At 36.5% G+C, this 24640-nt stretch overlaps 2 protein-coding genes across 3 annotated transcripts in view; one reads left to right on the top strand and one right to left on the bottom strand.

Annotated features, from left to right (window-relative positions):
• Positions 1-448: 448 nt before the first annotated feature.
• Positions 449-2256, bottom strand: LOC121944481 (THAP domain-containing protein 1-like). Its single transcript, XM_042488291.1, has 2 exons — positions 1824-2256; positions 449-675 (listed from the first exon to the last, which is right to left on the bottom strand). Exons 1-2 carry the CDS (start codon positions 2143-2145, stop codon positions 665-667), a joined length of 333 nt encoding a protein of 110 aa, XP_042344225.1. The 5' UTR covers positions 2146-2256; the 3' UTR covers positions 449-664.
• A 6247-nt stretch (positions 2257-8503) lies between these two features.
• tcf12 (transcription factor 12) overlaps positions 8504-24640 on the top strand; it is a 102279-nt gene continuing 86142 nt past the window's right edge. For both annotated transcript variants that reach the window (XM_042493816.1, XM_042493745.1), the window contains exons 1-4: positions 8504-8665; positions 9387-9475; positions 9727-9799; positions 24135-24208. In XM_042493816.1, coding sequence (XP_042349750.1) covers positions 9404-9475; positions 9727-9799; positions 24135-24208 — 219 coding nt within the window. In that variant the 5' untranslated portion in view covers positions 8504-8665; positions 9387-9403. The remainder of the gene's footprint in view (positions 8666-9386; positions 9476-9726; positions 9800-24134; positions 24209-24640) is intronic.

The following is a 24640-nucleotide window of genomic DNA, read 5'->3' as shown; positions in this document are numbered from 1 at the left end:
TTATAAACCCAATACCAACCCAATTAACGTATACTCAAACATCCGAATATCTGGGTCCAGCCCTACATGACATATAACACAACAGCGTCAGCAGCACTTTCTACACAATAACAATTGCATAACATGGCAATGACAATTTTTAAGCCTGCTGTCCTTGTTTTAGTGTTTGATCTCCTCCTCTACTCGGAGGATAAGGAGCGCCCAGACACTGTCGCTGCAGTCTGTGGACATTTTCGGCTGCAGTTCCTCTTCTTTGAGTTAGCTGCTAACTGCTTGCAGCTGCTTTTTGGGTCGCACACTTAACGTGCTGTCAAAACAGCACACCAGTCCGTCCTGCCGGCAGTCCCTTTGACACAGATTTGAGGCTGTTCCTACATTTGCTGGCGGCTTTAAGGCGAGACAACTTTGTGTCCTCATTCTGGGATCAAACCTTTTACACAGGACGGTGAGGTGGCACAGTGACACAACATTCCTACCTTGAACCAGCAGTGTAAAAGGGACTTGCGTTCACATTACATACATACACTACTTTTGACTGCATACAATACTCATTTAAGGGCTATGAATGTCGTGTGTTAAACTTACAGGAGCTGGCAGGGAGGGAAAAGGCGATGCAGCATCCACAACAGCACCTCGGACACCCACGGAAGACGCCTGTGAAGATTTAATGGGACCCTTCAGAGAAAAAAAACAAACAAAAAATGGTCATTATTCAGAAAAGAGGATGGCTGTATAGAAAAATATCTCCTGAACCTGAAATCACTGAATCACTGAGTCTGCAGCTGTGTGGGAAACCTTCACATATTTACAGACAAGCAAAACTAAGTTTTCATGTAAGTACACTAACTACCTAACAGTTTCCACCCAATTTCAAGTTTAAGTTTGTGCTTCTCATGTATTCCAACAAAATGAGTTCCTGATCCCTTTGACTAACACAGAAGTTTATTTAACTATCTTAGGGGTTCACAAGGCATTTGAAGAATCCTGTAAAGATTACTAAAATCCCCGGGGTGAGTAGATATTCTGTTTGCTTCACTCAAACAAATCAAGAAAATAAGTTTCTAAAACTGTGTCACTGTTAAGGTCAGGTGTCCACGCTGAATTTTTGCAAACTGAAAATAATTTTAAACTGTGGCCAACTTTCCCATAAGGTTTGTTTAGGGGTGATGTAATGTAACAAAGTAATAATACTTCATCACAGTACTTAAGTACTTACTTGAGTTTTTATAACTCTGTAAACTTTCACTTTTACTCCACTACATTTCCTTAATAAAATGTATACTTCTACTCTGCTGCATCTCCCCAAAGCATTTTAGTTACTACAGAATAAGGAAGGAACTGAGGAAGGGAAGAGGGGACGATTGACAGAATTGAAGCGAGGGGTAAAGTGGATTTTGTTCTTAAAATCCTTTACATTGCAAAAAAACCCCAACCTTTTCTTAAAAAAAAAAAGTTGGCTCCATTTTTAAGTTCGTGTAGGGTATTAATACGAAGAAATGAACTTTATAATTCCCAAAATTCTGACTGCTTGCTTTCTAATAACATTTACTTGTATTTTTTCTTCCAATACTTAAGTACATTTAATATAATAATTTTACTTTTGATACTTATGTACAGTAAATAAAGGATACTTTCAGACTTTAACTCAAGTAATACACTGATAGGTGAGTATGGCTTCCAGGTACTACTGAACGCCCCTCCTCGACTGCTAAACCAAATCTCATTCAAACTCGCACCGTTTTCAAAAGTATCGCAGTGCTCTCGCCATATTTCAAAAGTTTCTTACACAACAATATATCGTCCAGGTAAAATATATAATTTACCTGTGTTCGGCTGCTGTCTTCGTGCTGTCTTCCAGAGAAAACAGTGGGAATCACCTTGGACTTGAGGATTTTCCGGTGTTGTTTTCATAAATTCTGCTTGGATGTCCGGCTCGTAATCTTCCGGTTTAAAATGCTGGCTGCAGACTCTTATACTGCCGTATTTACTCGTAGGTGTGTTTTCGTCAAATTTGGGGCTCTGTATGGCCTGTAACCACTTTCTGCATCGCTGCGGGTCCCTTGTAGGCAGAGAGTGGAAGACGACCCCTCGGGACCTGGCCTTCCTGTAGCCCTTACAGCCCGGCACAGAGCACATCCCCGGCATCGTTACAGAAATTAAAAGTAACCAGTGTCAAAGAAACAAGACATTATTACCAAACCACTGCCACCATTTCTTACTTTAGTACAGTGATCAGTCTGCTCCCGATAAACGTCAACTGTAGAGACGTTGTCGCTTTGCATTCTGGTAAGCGTAGTACTCAGAGGATAGGGTCCAAAAAAAAAATGCACACAAAACGGTGCTAAATAAACCGTAATTATTTTGAAGCGTTAACAGTTTAATCTTCTTCTATCGTGATGCATGTCATACATACTCATCATTTACAACTCAAGCTGCCTTTCTTAACTGTCTTTTTGATCCTAAACTGCTGCTACTTTAAAAGGGACTTGTATTGTGATTTTAAAATTTTGATCATATTTCATATTAAATTCAATATTTTATATTCCTCAGGGCGCTTTGATAAATGTTCAGGTTTTAAGATTTTATGATTTTTTTGTTTACATACTGCACTGCTCACTTCACCTATTTATTTATTTATTTATTTATTTATTAACTACTTACTTGCTAACCCAGTGTTTTATTTATTATGATGTTATTGTAACTGAAGAAGAAACTGTAACGAGGTACTCCACTGATTTTACAGATAAAGCAGGGTTCCTGCATTTTAAGGCAAGTTAGATTTAAGACTATTTAAGAGTCTTACATTTCACTTGGAATTAAGTTTAAGACCAAATTTCTAACTTTAAAATAAAACCTTACGTAGATTATCTACTTCAAATGTTGAAAAAACCCAACAACAACCCTTTTAGAGTAGAACACATGGAAGACAATGAACATAATATATTAAATTACTGTAAAAGTACTTATTTGGTTTACCCAAAGACGTAGGAAATATCTAGAATTTCTGGACAGTTTTATGGGTGATTTTGTGTTTCTCAATCTGCATGTGAGTATCCACTGCTTCCATTCCCACCATAGTGAGTTTAGGAAATTAATTTATTAAATTATTTAACAAAAATCTGCATTCTAATACAATTGTCCTGCAAAAAAAATGCATTTTGTGTCCTATTTACTTTGCTTTTTTTAAATGTCTTATATCTGTTAAATATTGGAAATAAATAATACATTTCGCTTAACAGTTTGCTTAGCTGGATATTTTCCTCAGTGAAGAACATCTTGTGAAGTTTGTGTGATCTGAGTTTGTCCAACAGGTGGCAGCCTGGAATTAATAATACAGAGCAGAGGTGCTTCCCATGGATCCTGTTTCAGAACATGAGAAAAGTTGCTTTATGTGACAGATGATCTCCTCCCCCTAACTTTAATGTTTCAATATAAAAATGCAAACATCTTTGTTGTCTAAATATGTTGGCTTCAATGTTGGACTATAAACTGAACATGAGCAAATCACAGTTGAGCCCTGCAGTTTTTCTTGTGGAAATTATGTTCAATGGTGGGTTTTACTTTTAATTTTACTTTTAATAATAAATTATGGCATTGAGTTACAGGACATGGAAATCAAACATATCTGTAACCGTCACGATTTTAGGTAAATTATCAACAAATACCTGTAACTCAGTTGTACCAAATGTGTGCCCAGTTTTTATAACAAGAGCAATCTATGCTGCGAACAACTCTAGACTTCACACAAACATTTACACATATATCTCTGTCAGGATGTCGTTCAAAGCTTACTTTAGGTTGATAAATTACTAAAGCCATAGTGTAATATTGAAATATTGTGGCTGCAGATTGTGAATGACTGAAGGTCTGAACAGTGCGAAATGTGTTGGTGGTTCTGGGACTGAGTTTAGTTGAGATCCTGTAGGTGTAACAGGCCTAATTCAATAACACATCTGCAAACGATAGGAGTGGCAACCCCTAGCGATGCACCTACACACCACTTGTTTCCCAAATGATTCACGCGTTGTTGTTTTTTTACTCTGGCTTTAAGTGTTTAATTTCATTTATTTACATACTGAATTTGATTGAAAAAGGTGTTGAAATCAAGATTATAGTTAGTTTAAGGTATAGCAAGTTTGTGCTTTAGTTAAATGAGACAAATCCATCTCACAGCATAAAAGGGGTAAGGGTTCAGAGGGTTCAAACCCAGGTTGCTGCAGTCCTGTACAAGCTCATCCACCAGCCATGATGTCTCCACACCCTGATGTTCTCTGAAATTTCAGTTTCAAGTTTGTTCCCTTTTCACTCATACAAGTTTCATTAAAAGTCTGCATCCTTTTTCAATTCATGCAACTGTTTATTGTGTGTAAGTAGGAACACCCACACATAACCGTAAATCAGGTTCATAAACCACTCAATCATATCCTCTCAAAAGAAATTAAGTGTGCCTTCATTAAAGATCTATCCATCTTTCAGACAGCAACACCTCTGGGATAATATTCTGTTGTAATTGTCTGCTTTATTAATTAATTTTAAATAGGTTCATAAATTTGATTAAATCTTGGGGGGAGGGGTGTGAATTTGTGGTTCACTGGTGTGAACTAATGCTGTTTAGCCTTCATGCAATGCTAATTCAACTATAAAACACCTTAATATGCGCTTTTCAACATAAACAAAACGTGCACAAAACAGTTGTTGGAGATAATGACAAGTTAAATATGTAACAGACCTATAAAAAACGTTTATATTTTCATTAACAAACGTTACGCATCCACAAGCCACAGCAGCGACTGCAGCTATGAACCCACCGTTACAGCGGCAGTCCTCTTGTCTGGTTTCTCGCCAGCGCGGAGGAAAAAGTAGTTCCCACACAGTGAGAGGACCGCACCGTTACAGTGATCTTGAAACGCGTTTAGCGAAAAGGGGGAAGTGTTGAAGTACGCTGCGATGTTTGCAAATTCCTTTAGGCTGTATTAGTTTGCGGTTTATAGACACAGCCGCATTTTAGCATCACAGATACGAGCTGTCATGACGAGCATGTTACTGAAAAACACACCTGTAGATAAGCTGAGCTGTCATGTGAAGCGGGGCGCTGCTTAAACTATTTTCGATTATTGCTGCTTTAAATTAACAGTTAAAGTATGCGTTTGCATTTTACAGTGCATTTATTTTAATAACAGAGAGAAAAAGAAGAGTTAAGTGAGTCATAACTACAGTGAGAGGATGTCAATTAATGAACGTTACGCATCCACAAGCCACAGCAGCGATATATATATATATATATATATATATATATATATATATATATAAGGTAGCCTTATATACCTAGCCTTCTAGCTTGGATGTCAATGTATAATATTAGTTATTTGTTAGCAAAACACTTTAAAGTGGAAGCCATAACTTAATACATTTTAACCCCACCGCATCATCAACACCGCAACACTGAAGGGAAAAGATAAAAGTTCCCTAAAGACATAAAGTAATTTTGTAATTGTTTTTGATGGTTATATTATATTTGTGTTAAACAAAATAATCTGATTTCTGTAAACTAGCATTACTTGATTTTGACCGTTGCTATGGCAAAGGCCTACACACTGAATCCCAAATTGGACTAGAAATACCTATTTTAGTGTTACGTAAAATTAAAGTTAAAAACTAGGGGTCAACCATTATGGGTTTTTCAGGGTCAGTACTGATTATTATCACTTAATGACCTATATATATACTATACGGGCATTTACAATAAAAATGAAAATATTTCAGTCAAAATTTAGAATTTGGAACACAAAATTTTGTTTAAATGCTTTTAGTAAATGTTTAATCAAAACCGAAACTTTCAACATTATATACAGCAAGTTCACAGCAACTGTTTTTTTTAATAAAGTTAAGTGAAAAATGAAATGAGAAATGAATTAATAAAATACCTCCCTGAGGTTTTACAACATAAAAGTTCCTCCTATAATTACACTTTCTTTCTGGTATTGCAGACTGCATTCTCTGCTGTTGGTTGAGTGCAGCCTTATGTGCATTAATCATTAATTGATTTTATCGGCGGTCAGTAAAATAAAACACTGATACAGATAATCGGCAAAATGCCAAATATCGGCCCAATAATCGGCCAGGCCGATAATCTGAGTTAAATTAAACATAATTTAAGTGACTACAGAGAATGTCAGTTTTTTATTTTATCATTATTATTTTTATTTGTTATTTTTTATCATCTAGGCTTATAACCTTACTTGTTAGCTTGGATTACAATGTACAGCATTAGTTATTTGTTAGCAAAATGCCTTAAATGAAAGGTAAGGTTCTGCAATAAAAGTCAAAACATTATTTAAAGAGACTTTCAGCGAATACTTACAAGTTCAGGAGACAGTTAGACGTCTCCATCAGTTAGTAGTTTTTTTTCTTCTGTAAACTTTCGCCACCTGCTGCAGCTGTGAGAAGTGTTTATCCGTGTTTTCACTCGCAGACGGTCGCTGTCCCTCCTGGCTCTCAGACCTTCCTCGGATCGACGGACTGGTTTCGCTTTTTTCGCCACACGAGCGGAAGTCTGATTAATATCAGAGGGTTGTGTTGTTTTCTCCTGCTGTTTAGCCATGGATACAACGTCTCTTGTGTCTATATTTCTTTAAAAAGAGCTAATATTCATACTGACAGCAGCAGCCATTTAGCTTGTTTTTTTAAATGCCCGCGTTATTTCCGTCAACAGTAATACCACTTCCGGTTTCAACCCGGCGTAATAAAAGCACGATGTAAACAAAAGTTAGAAGGACTGCAAAGCAAGGAGCGAAATGGAAGAGAAAATATAATAGATAAATATGAAAAAAGATACTCAATACTCGGACTATCAGGCCATGAAATTTGTGCACTTATGTCAGATTATAATTTAATCTAGCCCCTGCCTGTTGTCTACTTGTGCTATACTTTATTGTCCTTTCTTTACTTCTTTCTTTTTCTTTTGTTTGTTTCTGAACTGTAGGCTGAAAATGAGAATATGTCTATGTAAACTAAGTGTCACTGGACCTGTCAGACTCAGTAAGACAGTAAGTTCCCAAACCGCTAGAGAGTAAGAATTGTTATAAGTCTGACATAGTCAAAAGCAGGCTATCCACCCTGATACCGAGTGGATTCAGTGTAGATGCGGACTTTTTAAAACACCTATGCATTGTGTTGTATAGCAAACCTCATGAAGCCAAGGGCAAAACACATTTTCTGAAAAGTTTCAAATGAAGACTAAATAAACAAAGAAGCACTTCAGCCTTCTTGTGTACAGTGAATCTGTTTTTATCAATTTGATGTTTCTTGCCATCACCTGCACCATATCAACTGACAGTGCTGTGCATGGGGCATGCTCTTTTGAATGAGGATTTAATTTCATCCAAATGAATGGCATTTTTTTCAGGCATTTCAGTATAAACATTTCTGTGATGCTGCAGTCCATTATAATCCATTAAATGAAGCCTCTTTTTGAATCATCTTTACTTAGACCTTCCAAAATACAGTGTAAGCAAAAACACATTGTGAACTTGATAATAACCATACAAATGAAGCATTTGAAGGACAGAACAAGACAAAACAAAACAAAACAAAAAAGCGAACAAAAAAGTACAATAAAACAAATATAATCGAAATTGGGCAAGGCAAGGCAACTTTATTTGAATAACACATTTCATAAAACAGGGCAATTGAAAGTGCTTTACAGAGCAATAAAATCAAACAACATAATAAAGGATGCAAGTTTACAATAAAAGAATAAAGAGATAATATCTAAAAGGTCAAATTAATTTCTAAATTATTTAATTTTTAAAAAATGAAAATCACCATTAAAAATAGCAAAAGTGCAGACAAGAGGTGCAAAGATAATTAGAAACTGTTTAAAATCAGGTTTAAAATAAGTTTGCGGTCATTAAAGTTAAAATGGGCCTAAATATGTGAGAGACTCGTGACAAAAGGTTCATGAGAGAATTATGTAGAGTACATACATACATTTATTGTTTTGATGCCTTTTTTGTTTTGTGAGGAAGAAATCCTTGACAGGTATTGGTCCATTTTCTTCATAAGCACAATGAAATTATTATTACTATTTTTTGTTTGCAAAATTACATTTGTGAATGTGAAATTTGGTGTGGAGAAAAATGAGATTCATTAGGGAAAATCCATCAGAGTCTTTGTTACAATAATAATAACACCCAAATGTTTCTATAGCAAATTGTAAATTTTTTTATGATGTTGTCAACTATAAATTAGCAATATCTTTCTACAGCACACGTGTAAAACTGCACGACCAAAATACCCAAGAGCATGTCTCAGGGTGTAATTCACAAAAGGAGCAATTTCCATCTTTGTCATGAAATGCAGCTTCGATAAAGCAGAGACAGACATGTGGTGCATCAGTGTGCTGCTGCCTCCTGCAGCATCTCCCGCTGTGTGGGACCATCATGTCACTGTGCTCGGCGGAGGGATACAACAACCAGTGTCATCGTGGTGCTGAGGCTTTTGCAAACCAAAAATGTCTGCCTAAGGGAAACTCGTAACTGATATATATAGAGGATATTTTACCCAGGTATTGCGGTTTAAACCCACATTTCGCTCTTTTGAGGCGTGTTGCAAGAAAGCGAGTCTTCACCAGATCACCCTAGTCGGGATTTTAATCGGAAAAAAGGTAAAATATCAGTGGGAGTTTACCAAAAGCTGTCGGACCAGTGAAAGAAGTTGGGAGTTGAGAAAGACCATCACTGCGTTTTGTATTCTGGAGATTCAGACTGTCATTTGGCATGTTTGTTTGGCCGAGTTACTTATTTTGAAGCAGCATGTCATTTATGTCTGACTGGACTCATTAGCGAAAGAGGTGTGCTCTGTACTAGCTAATGTCTTCACCCGCTGCAGCTGGCTGCTAGCTATTTCCAATACAAATGAACTGCAGCTAGCGTTAGCCAGCTAGCTAAGGGACGTTATGTGCCTCAGCAAACGGTAACCATCGTTATGCTTGATTAACTGACATTAACATCGCCTGTGAAAGCCTCATCAGTGAGTTACATAAACGTCGGTGTTACCACAGAGAAACAATGTTACTGCAATAACGCGATGCTGCAGGTCTTTTTCAAGCCATCCATTCACCTCTCTCTCTCTCTTTTTTTTTTAAAATCAGCGCAGCGTGTGAACAAACTAAACGTGTGCACAAAATATTTGCACTATTTTAATCTGTTATAATGTGGCCGAGCTGTCAGGGTCTCTGTTTGCTGCAATGCCAAACTTTAACTTCTCAGTGATGGTCTTTTATTCTGCATCCATAACAATTACCTCTCGTGGCAGTCATTTCCTGTGGCACTCCGCTGTTAAATAAAGCAGCCACGCTGTGACCTGATGGACTGTGTTTTCTTCAGGTTTCGAGATCGCCAGGATGAATCCTCAGCAGCGGATTGCCGCTCTCGGAACAGACAAGGAATTAAGTGACCTGCTGGATTTTAGTGCGGTATGATGACTTTATGCTTTTTTCCCCCAAAAATCTTTACCTCTTGATGTCATGCTGATCTGAGGGCTTTTTCAGAGGTGTGAAGACCAAATAGGCTAAAGCATGACTAATTGATCAGTTCATATTAGTGGTGGCTAATATGATTTGACAAACTGTGCTTTGATATTTGAGCTGCTTTCAGGAAAATTGCAGCAGATAATGTGAGTGGGTGAGTCCTTGCTCTAATTGTAGGTCCATATTCTTCCTTTCAGATGTTCTCTCCACCTGTCAGTGGAGCAAAGAACAGGCCTACCACACTTGGAAGCAGTCAGTTCACTGCATCAGGTAGGATCCCGCAAACCCATTTCAATAAACCCTCTTATGGTCTTATAATTTTCAGTGAAGAATCAAACAAAAGATCTGCACGCTGTATTAAAAGCTCCTAGTCATTTTAAATTGTGCAACATATTATTATGGACATATTATCGGCCTGGCCGATTATTGGGACCAATTTCTGACATTTTGCCGATAATCTGTATTGGTATTATATTTTAAAAATTGCCAAAAAATTAATTAATTGAAAAAGAGCGTCATCATGTGAGGAGCTTTTACTTTGTAAAACCTCAGGGAGCTATTTTTTATTTATTCATTTTTTATTTAAATTTTCATTTGACTTTATTAAAAAAAAAGTTACTGGGAACTTCAGTTTTGATTAAACATTAGCTCATGGCATTTAACCAAAGTTTTGAGTTGGAGTTTGTTATATTCCAAATTCTGAATATTGACAGAACGATTTTCATTTGTATTGCAAATATATATCGGTTCCAAATATCGGTCGTCATTAACTACTAATAATCGGTATCAGCCCTGAAAAAACAGTATCCGATCTAAAACAGATCTTCGTTAGACATTTTTAAATCATCATCACAAGGCAGAGCAAGAAAGACAAGATCTGCCGCAACTGCAATACCGTTTTGTGTTTTTCACCAGTCTTCAATAGAAAAGAGATAAATTAATTACAAGTAGCTCGAAACAAGGCCCATTACAGTTCTCCAACAGAATTAATGTAGAAGAAATGCATGACAGACTGAGAAGACTTACTGTAAAGCAGAGATCCACCTGTGTTTTGTTATTTTGTCATAAATGCTCGGATGACATGATCACGAAAGATATTAAGTGAAAGGTTATTCTTAGTGTGCAACACCATTATCAGACACAGTATTGCTGGAATGAGTGTGACACAGAAAACAGTTTTGTACAGAGTCAGGTGGAATTCATTGCTAGTGCATATTGTTCAAGAGAATATTAAGGAAAGTTAAAAAAATAAAATAAAACAGCATCCCAAAACATTTCAAGAACTATTGGCCAACTGTGTTAGTTAAGTGTGGAAATGGTGTTCAGTATAAACCTGGGTAAAAGTAGAAACCCCCCTTGGAAGATAATGAGATATATTTTTAAATACCCTAATTTCTTGGAATTTAACATGTGAAAGCAAATTATATGTGTGAAAGCATACAATGGATAGTATGTAATTCAAGGTCAGCCAGACAATGATTTAAGTTGATCAAGAATAACTTTATGAAGATCAAAGTCAAGTTCTTAAGGATGGTGATTGAATTAGAATTTTGTGTTTGGCTTAATTTTTGTTAAAAGGATGACGGTTTTGTTTCTTTTTTTTTTTTTGTATTTAATTGTGAAGCAACAGCTGATTTGTTTGTTGTGCTTACCTGTGGTATTGTTGCAAGTGTGTATAAATGTATTTGTGTTTTAATGAATCCAAAGAAAGAAAGAAAGAAAGAAAGATGCTTTTCCCTCGTCTGTGTTTGCTCTGCTGGTTGAAACATGGGTTCTCCAAGTGTAGTTATTGTGGAGTAAAGACGCAGAACAAAGCACGGCGTAGGCCTCATGTGTAAATGTCTTGCTGTTCTAATTAGCATCATGGTGGAACAGAGTGAATCATGTTTTACCGTACTGTCAGATGCATAAATAGGGTGTAAACCGTGGATGTTTTGGCTGCTTTGATCCAAGGGTCTTTTAAGTGCAGCAAGTGTTCATGGAAACAATACAGTTCGTTCTCTTAACAGGATTTGCTGTGAGGTGTTTTGGAGTCAAATTGTGAATCAGGTTAATTAATATGTGTGAGAGAGATGCAATCAGGAGTGGAGCTGCTTGACAACTAAAGTGTAGTTAAATGGGATTGTGAGACATCCTCTCGTTGAGTTATTCTGTAGTGTTTTTTTTCTTTGCACAAGTGGCAGTTTGATAATAAGCCAGTCCCTCTTATAGTCCTCATGTACACACATACTGAATTGTCTTTTCCATAAATTACTGCTGTTTTTTTGTTGTTGTTGTTTATCTATAAGGATCTTGATGGTTGTTACAACAAGAGGTCAGATTCCCTGCTTCTGGATTGCTTCCCGGTTATAAATGCTACAGGACATTAATCCGAAGCACATCTATTGTCTGATGTGCTACTAGAGAAAGTCAACAATCAAGCATTATGTTTTCTGAAAGCATGTTTTGTGTGCATCCACAAAGCCTCGTTGTAGTCGGTTATCGGTGAAACGAAAGACACACACTTAGTGGAAACTGAAGGGAATGACAAAGAAAGGGGAACAGAGCTGTCTCACATGAACTGTGCAGTTGTGGGGATTAATTTTTAGGGTACCTAATCACTCAAGTGAGGGGGGTGATATGTTTGTGCTCTCTTCAGTAAAACAAGGAAACTCTACTGTAAAGTCACACTTTTCTGATGCGTTTCTCACAAAGATGTCAAGTTTTTGTGCAGTCCAGTACAGCAACTGCACTAACTGCAGGCTCAAAGACAAAAAAAAAAGCATGTCAACAAAAAATGAAAAGGATGACATTTATTTCAGTTTTTTTTACTTGATTCTATCAGATTATACATGTGTACCTAGTAAGCTGGTACCTCAGTGTATATTTTATAATCACGTGAAAGAAATGTGTTCAAAATCCAGGTTGTTGTGTCTTTTCTGAAACACACTAATGATTCAAAATGAAACTTTTACTCTTGAAGGTTGATTGGTTTGCAGATAACCACGCTGCATATACTGACGGTAAACTAGAACAACCACCACATGTGTGATCTCAAACATCCGTGTTATCCATGTACTGTATTGAAAAGGCATCGCTGCGTGCTTAAGACTTAATATAGTAAGATGTGGACATCATGTGGACAGCCACCTTTAGGCTTGCCCTTGCACTCTGTGACTTTCAAAACAGACACCATCAGCACGGTGCTTTTTGTCTAAAACAAAAGAATTGGAGACTGTCAGGAGAATCGTGTGTCACAGCCAGATCTCATTGTCATGACTGTGTGTTGTCTGGTGACCAGCTTTGTCCTTTAGAAATGTAACAAAGTCTAAATGTGGGCTATTGTTTTGCACCACTTCCAAAAAAATGTGTAAAAAATTTGGACATGATTAGAAAAAAAAGATAATTCAAGTTAATGGTTTTATTTACATTTTATATTTATAATATTTTCTTTTCCCATTTATCGTATGTTAACTTTTGTTTCATTGAAAAAATAAGCATATTTTCTGTAAATATCAGCCTATATATTATTTGTTATTTTCCCCCCGAAATCTTAACTATCATTATGGCTTTAAAAACAACAACATAACTTGCCAGGTTCCAGTGGATTATCACCAACTTAAATTTAATTTGAAACTGATTAGGTATTGATCTGCACATTAGGCAGCCATAATTACCATATTATTTTGGGTGACTGAGTATTGCATCCACATATGAAAGAAAGAAAAAACTTCATTCTGCAATCAACGAAAGGCAATTTTACACAAGGCTGATGAAATGTATGTTTTTTTTTTTATATGCCTCCTTTTTACACACATGTATTTCAGAGAGGATCTGCAGGGTCAGCCATAGTACAGCTGCTCTGCTCAAACCGATATCTTGCCATCAAGTAACCAGTCCGCACTCCAAATTTGGTCTGTATGGGGGACTTGAACCAGCGACCCTCTCATTCCCAAGTAAAGTCCCCACAGACTGAGCTACTGGGATGGTTAACATAATGGCGGACACATTTTATTATAAAGAAAATATTGCTGAACAATATTTGTGTAACTTTAAGTCTAGAAGTCTTAGATTAATGTCCTGTTTGTTTCTTTCGTGTGAAATGAAATGGCGTGCTGTTACTGCGTTTCAACTTAAAGGCAATGACAGCTGAATGCTTTGACTTGTGGTTCAGCCCCAAATATCTGAATGCCTGGTAAATGGCCACTCAGATCTTACCCCTCCATAATGAAGACTAATTGAAACCTCAAATTATTAAATGTATCAAGGATAACTAAATATGTTGTTTGATGGATATGGTTGTGCTCAGAAAATAAATATGTGCCAGGCATCAAAAGAACAGAAATGTATTTTTTTTCTCTTCAGTTTTTAGTTTTTAGTGTTTTTGTTGCTGATGTTGATCCAGGATTCCAGTAATAAATGACAGATATCAAATATACCATATTCTTTCCCCCAACAAACAAGCATCTTCATACATTTGACTTGTAAATGCATTATAGAAGTGCATACTAGAACTACAGTGATTAATCGATTAGTTGTCAAATATTAAATTAATTGCCAACTATGATCAGTTAAGTAGTAGTTTTTAAAGGAAAAAAAAAGCCAAAATTCTCTGATTCCAGCTTCTTAAATATATATATTTTCTGATTTCTTTACTCCACTATGACAGTAAGACATCATCTTGGGCTTTAGGAAACACTAACCAACAATGTCACCATTTTCTGACATTTCATAGACCAAACAATTAATCGTTTCATCAGGGAAATAGTCAACAGATTAATCTGCATTAGATATAATCATTAGTTGCAGCCCTTATTCATACTGTAGTACAGCCTCACCAGTGGTAGATTTTTGATTGCAACATATCAGCTGCTAGTCCTTTTTTTGTCGACATAAACAACACATATTATAAACAGACAGCTGTGATGCAAATCTTTTACTTTTTTTTTTTAAAGAATTGTGAAAAACATCGTCACAACCTCAAACATTATTTGACATTTCTGTTCTTCAGTTTCTTGTCAATTATCAGCTGACATATACTGGCATTAACTAATTTTATATCAGCCTGGCCGATTTATCTGTCTTTCTCTAGTTGACAGGTTTTAAATTTAGTCTGCATCTGCAGGCACAATTTTTGTGTATAGGTGTTCTGCTATTGAAGTGTCACGTCAACACCGCAGGTAGTGGGTAATCCTTTTTTTAAATTTCCCTGAAAAATGTTATGAAACGGAATTATGCAAAACTAAACCTTTATCGCATAAGAAATAATGATGGGAAAAGGAACTGCTTCACCTCAGTGTATCAGGCCTATAGTGGGCAAAATCCCTCCTTCCCTCAGCCCGCAGTATGTGCTCCTGTGTCTCTGATCCTCAAGGAAAGGCAAGAAGCACCTACATAAGTGATTGTGAACATAAGGCAAGTGAGTGTGCAGACAGAAGTGTGGAAATTGCAGGGAATGAGAGTTTGGATTATTGCATCTCAGCTGGGCATAGCCAGATAATTGAGGCAGAGTGGGACTGGCAAGACCCTTCAAACGTGTGCCAGAAAAAGATGGATTGGAAAAAATATCCAAAGTGGCTCTAACAGAGATTCATCATTTCTCCCTTCCAGCTGTGTTGATGATGCAAATTTGATGAGGCCATTGACTGTTACAGTGTAGTGGGGCAGTGGATGGCTGCTGTTGAATGGGCAATTTTCATTTAGTGGTATGTGGTGGTACATTTGTAGCTGCTACCAGCAGCTAGTGTAGGTTGGTTTGGCGGTCAGGTGGATACCAAAATTAAAAAGCACAGCTACAAAGAGCCCCACTTTGAGCTCAGCTTGTTTGGTTCATCAAAGATCACAGCAGAGGGCCTGAGCTGCTCCTGTGTGATGTGAATCAATCATCAAACTGGTTTCAAATGATCTAATTATTCATGAACAGTTTTTCATCAATAAAAATCTTCTTTATAGTGATCTCACTTGACAGATTCATATTTTGTTCTGTTGCTTTTGTTGATAAAGATAGCTTTAATGAAATAAGTAAAATCTATTACAGGGAACATATGTGTAAGATTAGATAGTTAACAATGTTCTCCAGCACATGGCACAGCAACATCTAAATCTTAGTAAAAAAAGCCCACTAAAAATGAAATTGACAACTCTTACTGTAAATTTATTGTAATTTAGGATTTTAATTAGCTGATGATATCAGAAGAAAACATGTTGATTTCTGTACTCTTCTGTGTATCAGTGTAGAGTTTGTTTGACCTGTCTACCTTCACATTACAAGTAAATGTTGCCACCAATTTTATTGTAATCTATTTTATTTATTTATTTATTTATTTGCTGTCATGTGACACAGATCTGATTTTGTTATCTCGAAAACAAATGCCCATGGCTTCAAAGGGCCACATCTCCAAAATTACACTACGCAGTCTGTTGAACAGAAACACGTGGCTAATTGTAATGCAGAAAAATGTAATCGGACCTTCCTGCAGTGACGCTCCTTTTTGGTTGTTTTTCCAACGTGCAATTGTGCGACATTTGCCCTTTCTACACAGAGATCACAGTACAGGACTGCTACAAAGTCTCTTCTTCATGCCAGCTTTAAAGTTTTACACAGAAGCAAACAATGGCAGCATTATGCCACTCCAGTGTGTGATTTTAGACAGTATGCTGGCATTGTGGAAGCAAAAGAGGCATGACAGAATTGACACAATAACGTTGGTCTTCATTGTGACATATAACACACGTATTGGAAGCGGTTTAATAAACAGTAAAAATGGCATTAACATGAAAATATCAGTCATTTACCGTCCCTGCTACGTGGCGGCCAATCTCGTCTTCTGCTTGGAGGGTAACAAGCTCTTGTTTACATTTACAGACGTTACGGTTGCTGTTCTTCTCCTTTGAGTTAATATCCCATGGTGGGTCGCATGCATAACATGTTGTCAAAACCTCCCAACCGTGCCACCCACAGTGCGGGCCTGCCAGCTGTCCCTCTTACATAGACTTCAATTTGAGGCATTTACTACCTCCGTTGCTGACTCCAAGACAAGACAACCTTTAATGCAGAAAGGCATGGTGGCAGAACGCCACGATATTCCTGCCTTGAACTGGCGGTGTAAAAGCCGTTTGTGTCACTATCTCTCTGCTAAAATGAGGAATATTACCTCTTTCTTCAGGAGTTGAGGCGCTGATGCAGAATATTTCCTTAACGACAAACGTCAACTTAGTGAAATTGAGACGCTGACACATCGACTCTGTGTTTCCCTGTTAGAACTGTTTGGCTCTTCTTTGACAGGTTTTTACTTAACATTCATTATTTGTTTACATGTGTTTGATGCAGTCATTGGTTTTACTGCTCTCCGTTCATTTATGGGTTAGGGTCAGGGCTACTTGGCTTTGCTGCCAAGTGTTTTTGAGTGATGGGAAGTATGTGATCTCAGAAGGAATGTGGTTTTATTGATTCCTTATTCAAAACTGAAGTTGATCCTTATTTCTGAATGTATTTAATGATGTTTAGGAATTTATCTGAAGCATATAAAACACTAGTAATGTTTCTGTGTTTATATTGTTATAGCTGTTGTTCTTTTTAACAGTTTTTCCAACTGTTAAACAGAGTGAGTGAATTGTTTATCTGGTTTAAATTTAGATGTGATCACAGGTGTTATGTCATAATATGTAATGCCTGATTTACATCTTGTTGGATTTTTTGACTATGTAAGAACGTTTATATTTTACTATAATATTCTGTATTATCCAGAGGTGATTTGGTTGCGTCTGTAATTTCTTTCTGTCTGTCTTTCGTTAACACACATATATATATATATATATATATATATATATATATAAAAAAAACTAAACAAAAAATTAAACTTTTAATTGAATAAAGCCAAACATATATTCTTAGGTATTTTGCGTCCTAACCATAAACAGATCAGATTCTTACAAGTAAAACAAATCACCCATTCATCACTCCACTTTCTATGTAGGTAGTAGTTGATATCAACAGTTACAACGACACTGGTTAGTTTATCATTTAATATACAATTCGTGATATGGTGATGTGATTAAAGTGACAGTCCACCTCCAAATCAAAAATACACATTTTTCGTCTTACCTGTAGTGCTATATATCAATATATATTGTTTTGGTGTGAGTTGTCAAGTGTTTTGGCCATAGAGCAACAGTGGTGTCTCTTTCCAGGAATCATGACCCAGTTACTCAAGATAACCCACAGACCTTGTTGTGAGCAGTTTCTTTCTACTGAACTGCACTTAGCAACTGTATCACCTCTCAGAAAGAAGCGTGCCTCTCCTGCTAGCTCAACATGCAACACCGAGCTAGCTAATGTTACAGCTCAGTTGAGGAGGATGACATTTATGTTCACATCTTGCACTATCACGAGTATGAAACTCTTGTCCATGCGTGGATGCACGCTTCCTTCTGTTCATAGATTCGGTTGGTGGGTGTAGTTTGGTAGAAAGAAAATGGTTCTTTATAAAACTGCTCACAACAAGGTGTATATTTTTTTTTAGCACTTTGAGCACCACAAGCCGAGTGCCATCCTGTTCCATTATATGTTGTATATTGGAGAGAAGACAGACATCTCTACAGCTGACGTCTCCAACCCTCTGCAAGTCATACCGAAACAATGTAGATTGATACATAGCGCTACAGGTGGAGGGCCTTTAAGTCTGTTTCCATAAAACAATGTGTTTAACTTGTGGTCTGGTTCATGTTCACACAGATGTATAGACTGACTGGTAACCTGTTTATTGGACAGTTTGGTTCATGTCATCCTGCAAACAGTGATCTGCATTACTTGTGTCCACGTGGGGAAATCAAATTCTGGTGACTTAAAGCAGCTCATGCTGCAATTAAATTCTCCTCGTATATATTTATGCTCTCTGGTGACACAAAGAACTCACAAAGAAACGACTGATCATGAGTATTATTTGTATCATAAGACTGTGAATCAAGTGCATGTTATAATGTAATGTAATACATGTATAATGTAATACTGACAAACGGATGGAAAAATGACCAAAGAGATGTCTCATAACGCAATATTACAGTTACAGCTAACAGGACTTTAACACATTTAAAGCACTCTTCAGTAAATGCAGAAAATAGATTGTCCTCCATATGTGGAACTATGTGTTCCATGTTATAGGTTGGATACTGACATGATGCAGCATCACCGGTTGTGAAATTGTGAGTAAACAACCAGATATTTTATCTTTTTTGCCAAATATTAGTAAGATGAAGTTTTGCAGAGCCATATTGTGTGATCTATCATCATCAGTAGTCATTCATCCGGCTCACTGAAACAAATCATTTTTACAGAGAGCACCTCAGTCTTTTTTTTGGATTACATTCTGCTGAGCTTGGGGAGGGTGCAGCTGGTTATGAATGACCCGGCAGTGAGTGAAAAAGGAAGAGTCAGTTATGGTGGCAAAACTCTGTTATCTCTGTCCATCAGACTATTGCCACTGCTTCACAGGACATTTACAACTGTGGCATCATGTCAATTTTTATTTATATTCATCTTTTAAAATGAATCACATAATGTCCCAGACATACATCTCTTCGTTGTCACACAGAATATGTAAGGAGAAAACGGTAGTATGATGTGTCTTTTGCGTAATGAATAATGCGTATGCACACTGACTTGTAATGGACAGATATTAGAAGACACAGATACATATGAGTCACAGATTTCATTCCAAGCAGTACAAATGCTGTTGTTGCACCTATATTTTATGGTGGATAGAGATACTTTCGGGACATTGAAAGATACAAAAATGTATGTACTATATAATAAAATGGCTGAACAAAACTTTCTGTTGAATATTTTTTGATAGCACTTTGCAAATCCAGTTGTTAGTTTCATCACAAACTCAATTGCACAAATGGACAAGTTGAATAAATGCATAATATTGAAACCTCAAGCAGTGTGGGAAGGAATGTATGCGACCATGAATAGAAATTTCCCCCAGGTATCTCCCTCCAGTGCAGCCCTCTTCAATGTAAGGGTTTGTTACATTCACTAGTTCACTCTTTTTCCATCAAAAGGGACCAAAAATAGTCAAACATGAAAATTTTATCTCTGGTTGTCCAGCAGTGAAATCTTGTCCTTGAATTCTACAAATCCGTAAATGTTAAACCGTCATTTGTTTTATTGAAAATACTTGGTAAATCTCTTGATAAATGTTGCAGAATGACAGTTGTGAGTTGTTTCTGATTATCAGTGTCAAGTTGAGTCAGCACCTCTCTAAAACAGTTTAAACAAAACTGAACATTACATCATGAAGGCAGGGTTTATTGCAGTAATGTTGTATTAGAGAGCATTAGTTTTAGACAGGTGTACTTAATAAACTGGCAACATAAGCCAGCCTTACGCCAAATGATCTTTCACGTGATTTCACTGTCTTAGACAAATTTCAAAGTTTCCAAAGTTTTGGAATAGAATCGTAAGAGTTTTGTTTAAGCTGTGACACGCTACCATGATTGTGATTGTTTTTAGTTTTCACTCATGCAAATAGTAAAATTCAGAACCGTGAACAATGTGAACAACATCGACAACCAATAGCTGTGCTTTGTCTACTACCAGAGAAAAAGCAGAAAACTGGGTAGACAAGCAGGAGCGTGAACAAGTCTCGTTTCTCTTGGACTTTGTGAAAACAGAAGAAACTGGTTGAGTTGTAGAGTGAACAAGAGTCTGTGTTTAATTCGGGGTGTATCTGCTCCACCAACCGGCACTTATTTTAGTGAGAAATCTTACTTTTTGAAAGTGTTCGCCTCTTAATCCCACAGTGTCTTCCCACTAAAAAAGTGCAGCTAACTAACGGAGGCTGGTAGTGAGTTGAGATGACATAATAGAAAAATTTTAGGTTTGTACACAAATACAGTTTATCTTTATGCGTGACATTGATGCAGAATTAATTAGAATACAGTTGGCATTCGACACCTTTTATCTTGTGAGTCATGTCTTTTTGCTGTAGGGAATTGTTAATATGTCATATTTGTTAAAGGGAGTTTGGGTTAATATTTTCCATCAGCAGCAGGATGGGAAATAATCTCAAAAAGAAACTAGTTGCAAATAGTGACCCAACAAGATCTCCACAGCTAAATCTTTAAGTGTGTGACTAAAAACTCTCCTTGTCTTTATAGTGTGAGAGGGCGTCTGACTAGTCCTTTTAAAGTCTTTAAAAGTCTTCTTGCGTATGATAGAAATTAGTGTATGTTCATTAGAAATTCATGCATTTCTTTTCTACCTGCAGTTTAGTGCCAGGCAGGAGTGGTACATTTGGGTTATTTGAGATTTTTATGATGCTTTGCAGCTGCTTGCTGAAAATATGGTTGCTGAGAATGTTTAGACACACCACTGAATTTTTGTCTGGAAAACCAAAATGGGGAGCTAAATGAGGCTTAAAAGCTCAGTAGAGCTGCAGAGTTTGGTGTTACTTGTTAATGGGTTTTTTTAAACATTATACACGCAGTCGTTAAACACATTGATGCTTTGAGTATACTGTGTGAGGAAGGAATGGATGCTGTTCCCTGTTGTAGAATTTGTGTATGTTTGTCACAGAGTACTTAACAGCAACACAGCACTGGCTCTCCCAATTCATTAGACATAAATTACAGGCAGTGCATTTGTGTGTGTGGTTTTTTCATTTTGCCTCTTGTGTCAGTGAATAATCTTATTGTGCTGCCTGTCTGTGCTCGGAGAAAAGAGGGGACCCTTGAGCCGTGTTAGGAGATGGTAATCAGACGAGATGACAGCCAGTGGCCCAGAGAGCAAACACTGACCATTGTTGCATTCAGTGTGTAAAAAGGCCTCAGTTGGTCTACAATATGTCACATCGGTGTTGTCACAGGGCCAAAATTTAGACCCATGTGCTACTAGTGCCAACATTTAGACCCATGCGCTTTTAGTAACACAAAAAGAGGTTAAATTAGTAATGGAAGTTTCTGTATCACAGTAAGTAATAAAAGTGACCATATGTTTATTCCATCAAGCCACTGACTGAGAGTAATAACGAAAATGTTTAAAGAGGAAATGAATGTGCTCATAGCAAAACATGTTTGTCAGGATGAAACTTGTCTATAAGTCTGCTCACTGGAGCGTGATTGCTGGTTAGAGAAATGCCACAGAACCTCTGGTTAAGTGTATAATTGGATTTCTTTCTCTTTTTTTCATGTATCTTACTTATTACATAGCTCCTGTATTGATGACATTTCTTTATTAGATAAAAAATTACATGAATAGGTGTGTCATCCAGTGGTACATCAGACTAAAACAGTCTATACGTTATAATAAATAAAGGCTGATAATGACAGTACAGGTTTATATCTTTTAAGTGTTTAAGTGAGTATCACCTCTGCTGTCTACACAATATGTAATTTATGACATCTACGATTGGGCATTGTTAAGCCTTAGCAGATAGTTACCCAAAAACAGCATCATGCTGCCTTTTCATCATTTCTCTTTGATACTGAAGTGCTCAGTTTGAAATTAATAGCCTTAGTGACGCATGAGAAGCGCCCATAAAGCTGCATTGAAGCTGGTTAAGGGGAATCAATAGCTATAGTCTCTCTGTTAAGCTGCTTGCTGAGCTCTGCTTTGACTTGAATCAGAGAACTAGTCCACCTGTTTTAATCTGAAATTACAGGCTTTGCTTTTGTTGGCGTTGTTTGTTTTAGTCATATAGATTGTTGTTGGACTGTATGCCATAAACCTTATGCACGGAGTCACCTCAGTTCATATTATTTGTTTAATTTTTAAAGTAAAAAATATATTTAATATTGAAAAGTTTTGTTTGTTGCTAGCTGTATTATTATTATTTTTCTGAGCATACACAATTTCCTTACATCTGTTTTTTATTTGAAGTTAAAAATGAACAAAGGGTATTGCATTTTGCTGCGACAGATGAAATTACAACAGGGACAATCAATAACTTTGGCTTTTACTGCAACATAATATTGTTTCTAACAGCAACAACAATTGAGGCATCAAATATTTTTACAGACTATATCTCATAAATTAGATTTTAACGATCAGATATCATATTTTTCAATATATGCCAGATGGTCTTGCGTAGCAGTTGGTTGCAGTTATTGATTTTATTTGTTTATCTGTTTTGACTTTTTGAAGCATAGAGGTTTTCTTTCATTTAAAAATGAATTTTATCAAGTTTTAGTGCTCAGCTGTCTGGAAGTAGCCTGGCATGCATCAATGCCAAATCATGAAGTTGTAACTGCTTTTGGGAACATCAAAGCACATGAAAGTGCCTATTTTTGGCCATGATTTATGTAAAGCAAACTAAATGACACCACGAAAAATGTTTTTTTTGTGTGTGTGTGTGTGTGTGTGTGTGTGTGTGTGTGTGTGTGTGTGTGAGAGAGAGAGAGAGAGAGAGAGAGTGTGACTACGCTTTAAAGGTTTAATTTCATGACACTTTTATTATAAATTTCCAAACTGGAAAACCCCCAAAACAGTTACACAAGCCTTATGAGATAATATGTCGTTACTTCAACTTTTACAGTTTGTACTTGAGTGAGATGTTAATCAGATGTGCGTTAAAACATAAACTGTCCCTTTAAATCATCTGTAGCAACACCAACTGTATGTAGATAATATTAATGAATAATAATAACATTTATTTATATGGTGCTTTTCAAAAGTTTTACAACATGGGACAAAAGCAGCTACGTATGAGAAAGTAAAATAGGTAAAATAAACAAAATAAAATAAAATAAAATAAAAAAGCAATCAGTAAAGTGAAGTTAAAAGAATGCCTTTGTAGGTTAAAGAAATTTAGGTGCATCCAATTTGGTCAAACCGACAATCAAAACCCCAAAGATGTTTCATTTTCAGTTAAATAAAAAACAAACACATGTTTGGTTGTTTTGCTTGAAAACTGACTCAAGCAATATATCAATTATCAAAAAGTTATTTTTAATTGATTAATCGACAAGTATTTTCACTTATACACCACTTATATTTTTTATTTTATTGCTCATTTTATTTATTTATTTTATATATATATATGTATGTATATATGTATATATATATATTATGTATATATGTATGTATATGTATATGTATGTGTATGTATGTGCACGTGTGTATAGATATATCTGTTCTTGTTTTATGTCTTTTAATCTGTCTTGTATTTTACTTCTGTACAGCACTTTGGCCCACTGTGGTTGTTTTAAAGTGCTTTATAAATAAAGTTGGTATGGTATGGTATACTGCTATTATTTAAAATTATTTAATATAGAAAAATAATTACATGTACAAGTACATGTACAAGTTACGTTCAGGAAAATTGTTGAAAACACGTCTTTGTCTCAAGTGTGGAATCGTCTTTGTTAGATGTACATTACAGGGAAATAACAGAAAAGAGACAGGTTGACAGAGGGGTGGCTGCAGATATATACAGTACTGTTTTACACTGAAAACGTAATGTTTAACTTAAGCACTGCGTAACAGTATTGTCATTGTGATTTCGTTGTTCGGTACTTCTTCATTGTGTCCCTGTGTGAGACAGATACAGAGGATGTAGATATGTACATTGAACTGTGTGAGTAACCTTGACTTGCTGACTGAGTCGTGCATCTCTCTCTCTGACAGGTATGGATGAGCGGACCAACCAAGCGTCTTGGGCCCCAGGTGGCGAGTCCAGTCCTTCCTATGAGTCCTCCCGGGTAAGATGACCCTCACCTTAACGCCTCTGAGTGGCCTTTCTGCTCCACAGCACATGATTTAACACTCATTACATCAAACCGGTACATTCAGTGTGTTTTAGTTTCACATTATCCGGGCTACCTGTCGTGTTGTATGACCTGGAATAGACACATTTCTCTGTGAAAAGGTTAATGTCCTTATAGGTGGTGGAAGTAAAGGTTTTATTTTTTTGCAATATTGCAATTGCATTCTGACTTTATGGTGGGATCAAGCATCTTTTTAATCATTGAGGTCTGTTGATAATATTTCAGCATTTTTTTTTCAGCAGTTAGCATGCGATCAGTTGTGCTGCCATTGAGGGAATAACTTCGCCCTTGATCATTATGATTTAAAATGGGGAATCGTTGTCAAGAACATGATGACGAATGAATAAAGATAAAAGCTAATTTAGG

Source organism: Plectropomus leopardus, chromosome 1, assembly GCF_008729295.1.
Source record: "Plectropomus leopardus isolate mb chromosome 1, YSFRI_Pleo_2.0, whole genome shotgun sequence".
Lineage (NCBI taxonomy): Eukaryota > Metazoa > Chordata > Actinopteri > Perciformes > Serranidae > Plectropomus > Plectropomus leopardus.
The sequence above is the reverse complement of the archived record's forward strand: the minus strand, read 5'-3'. Positions and strand labels throughout refer to the sequence as shown.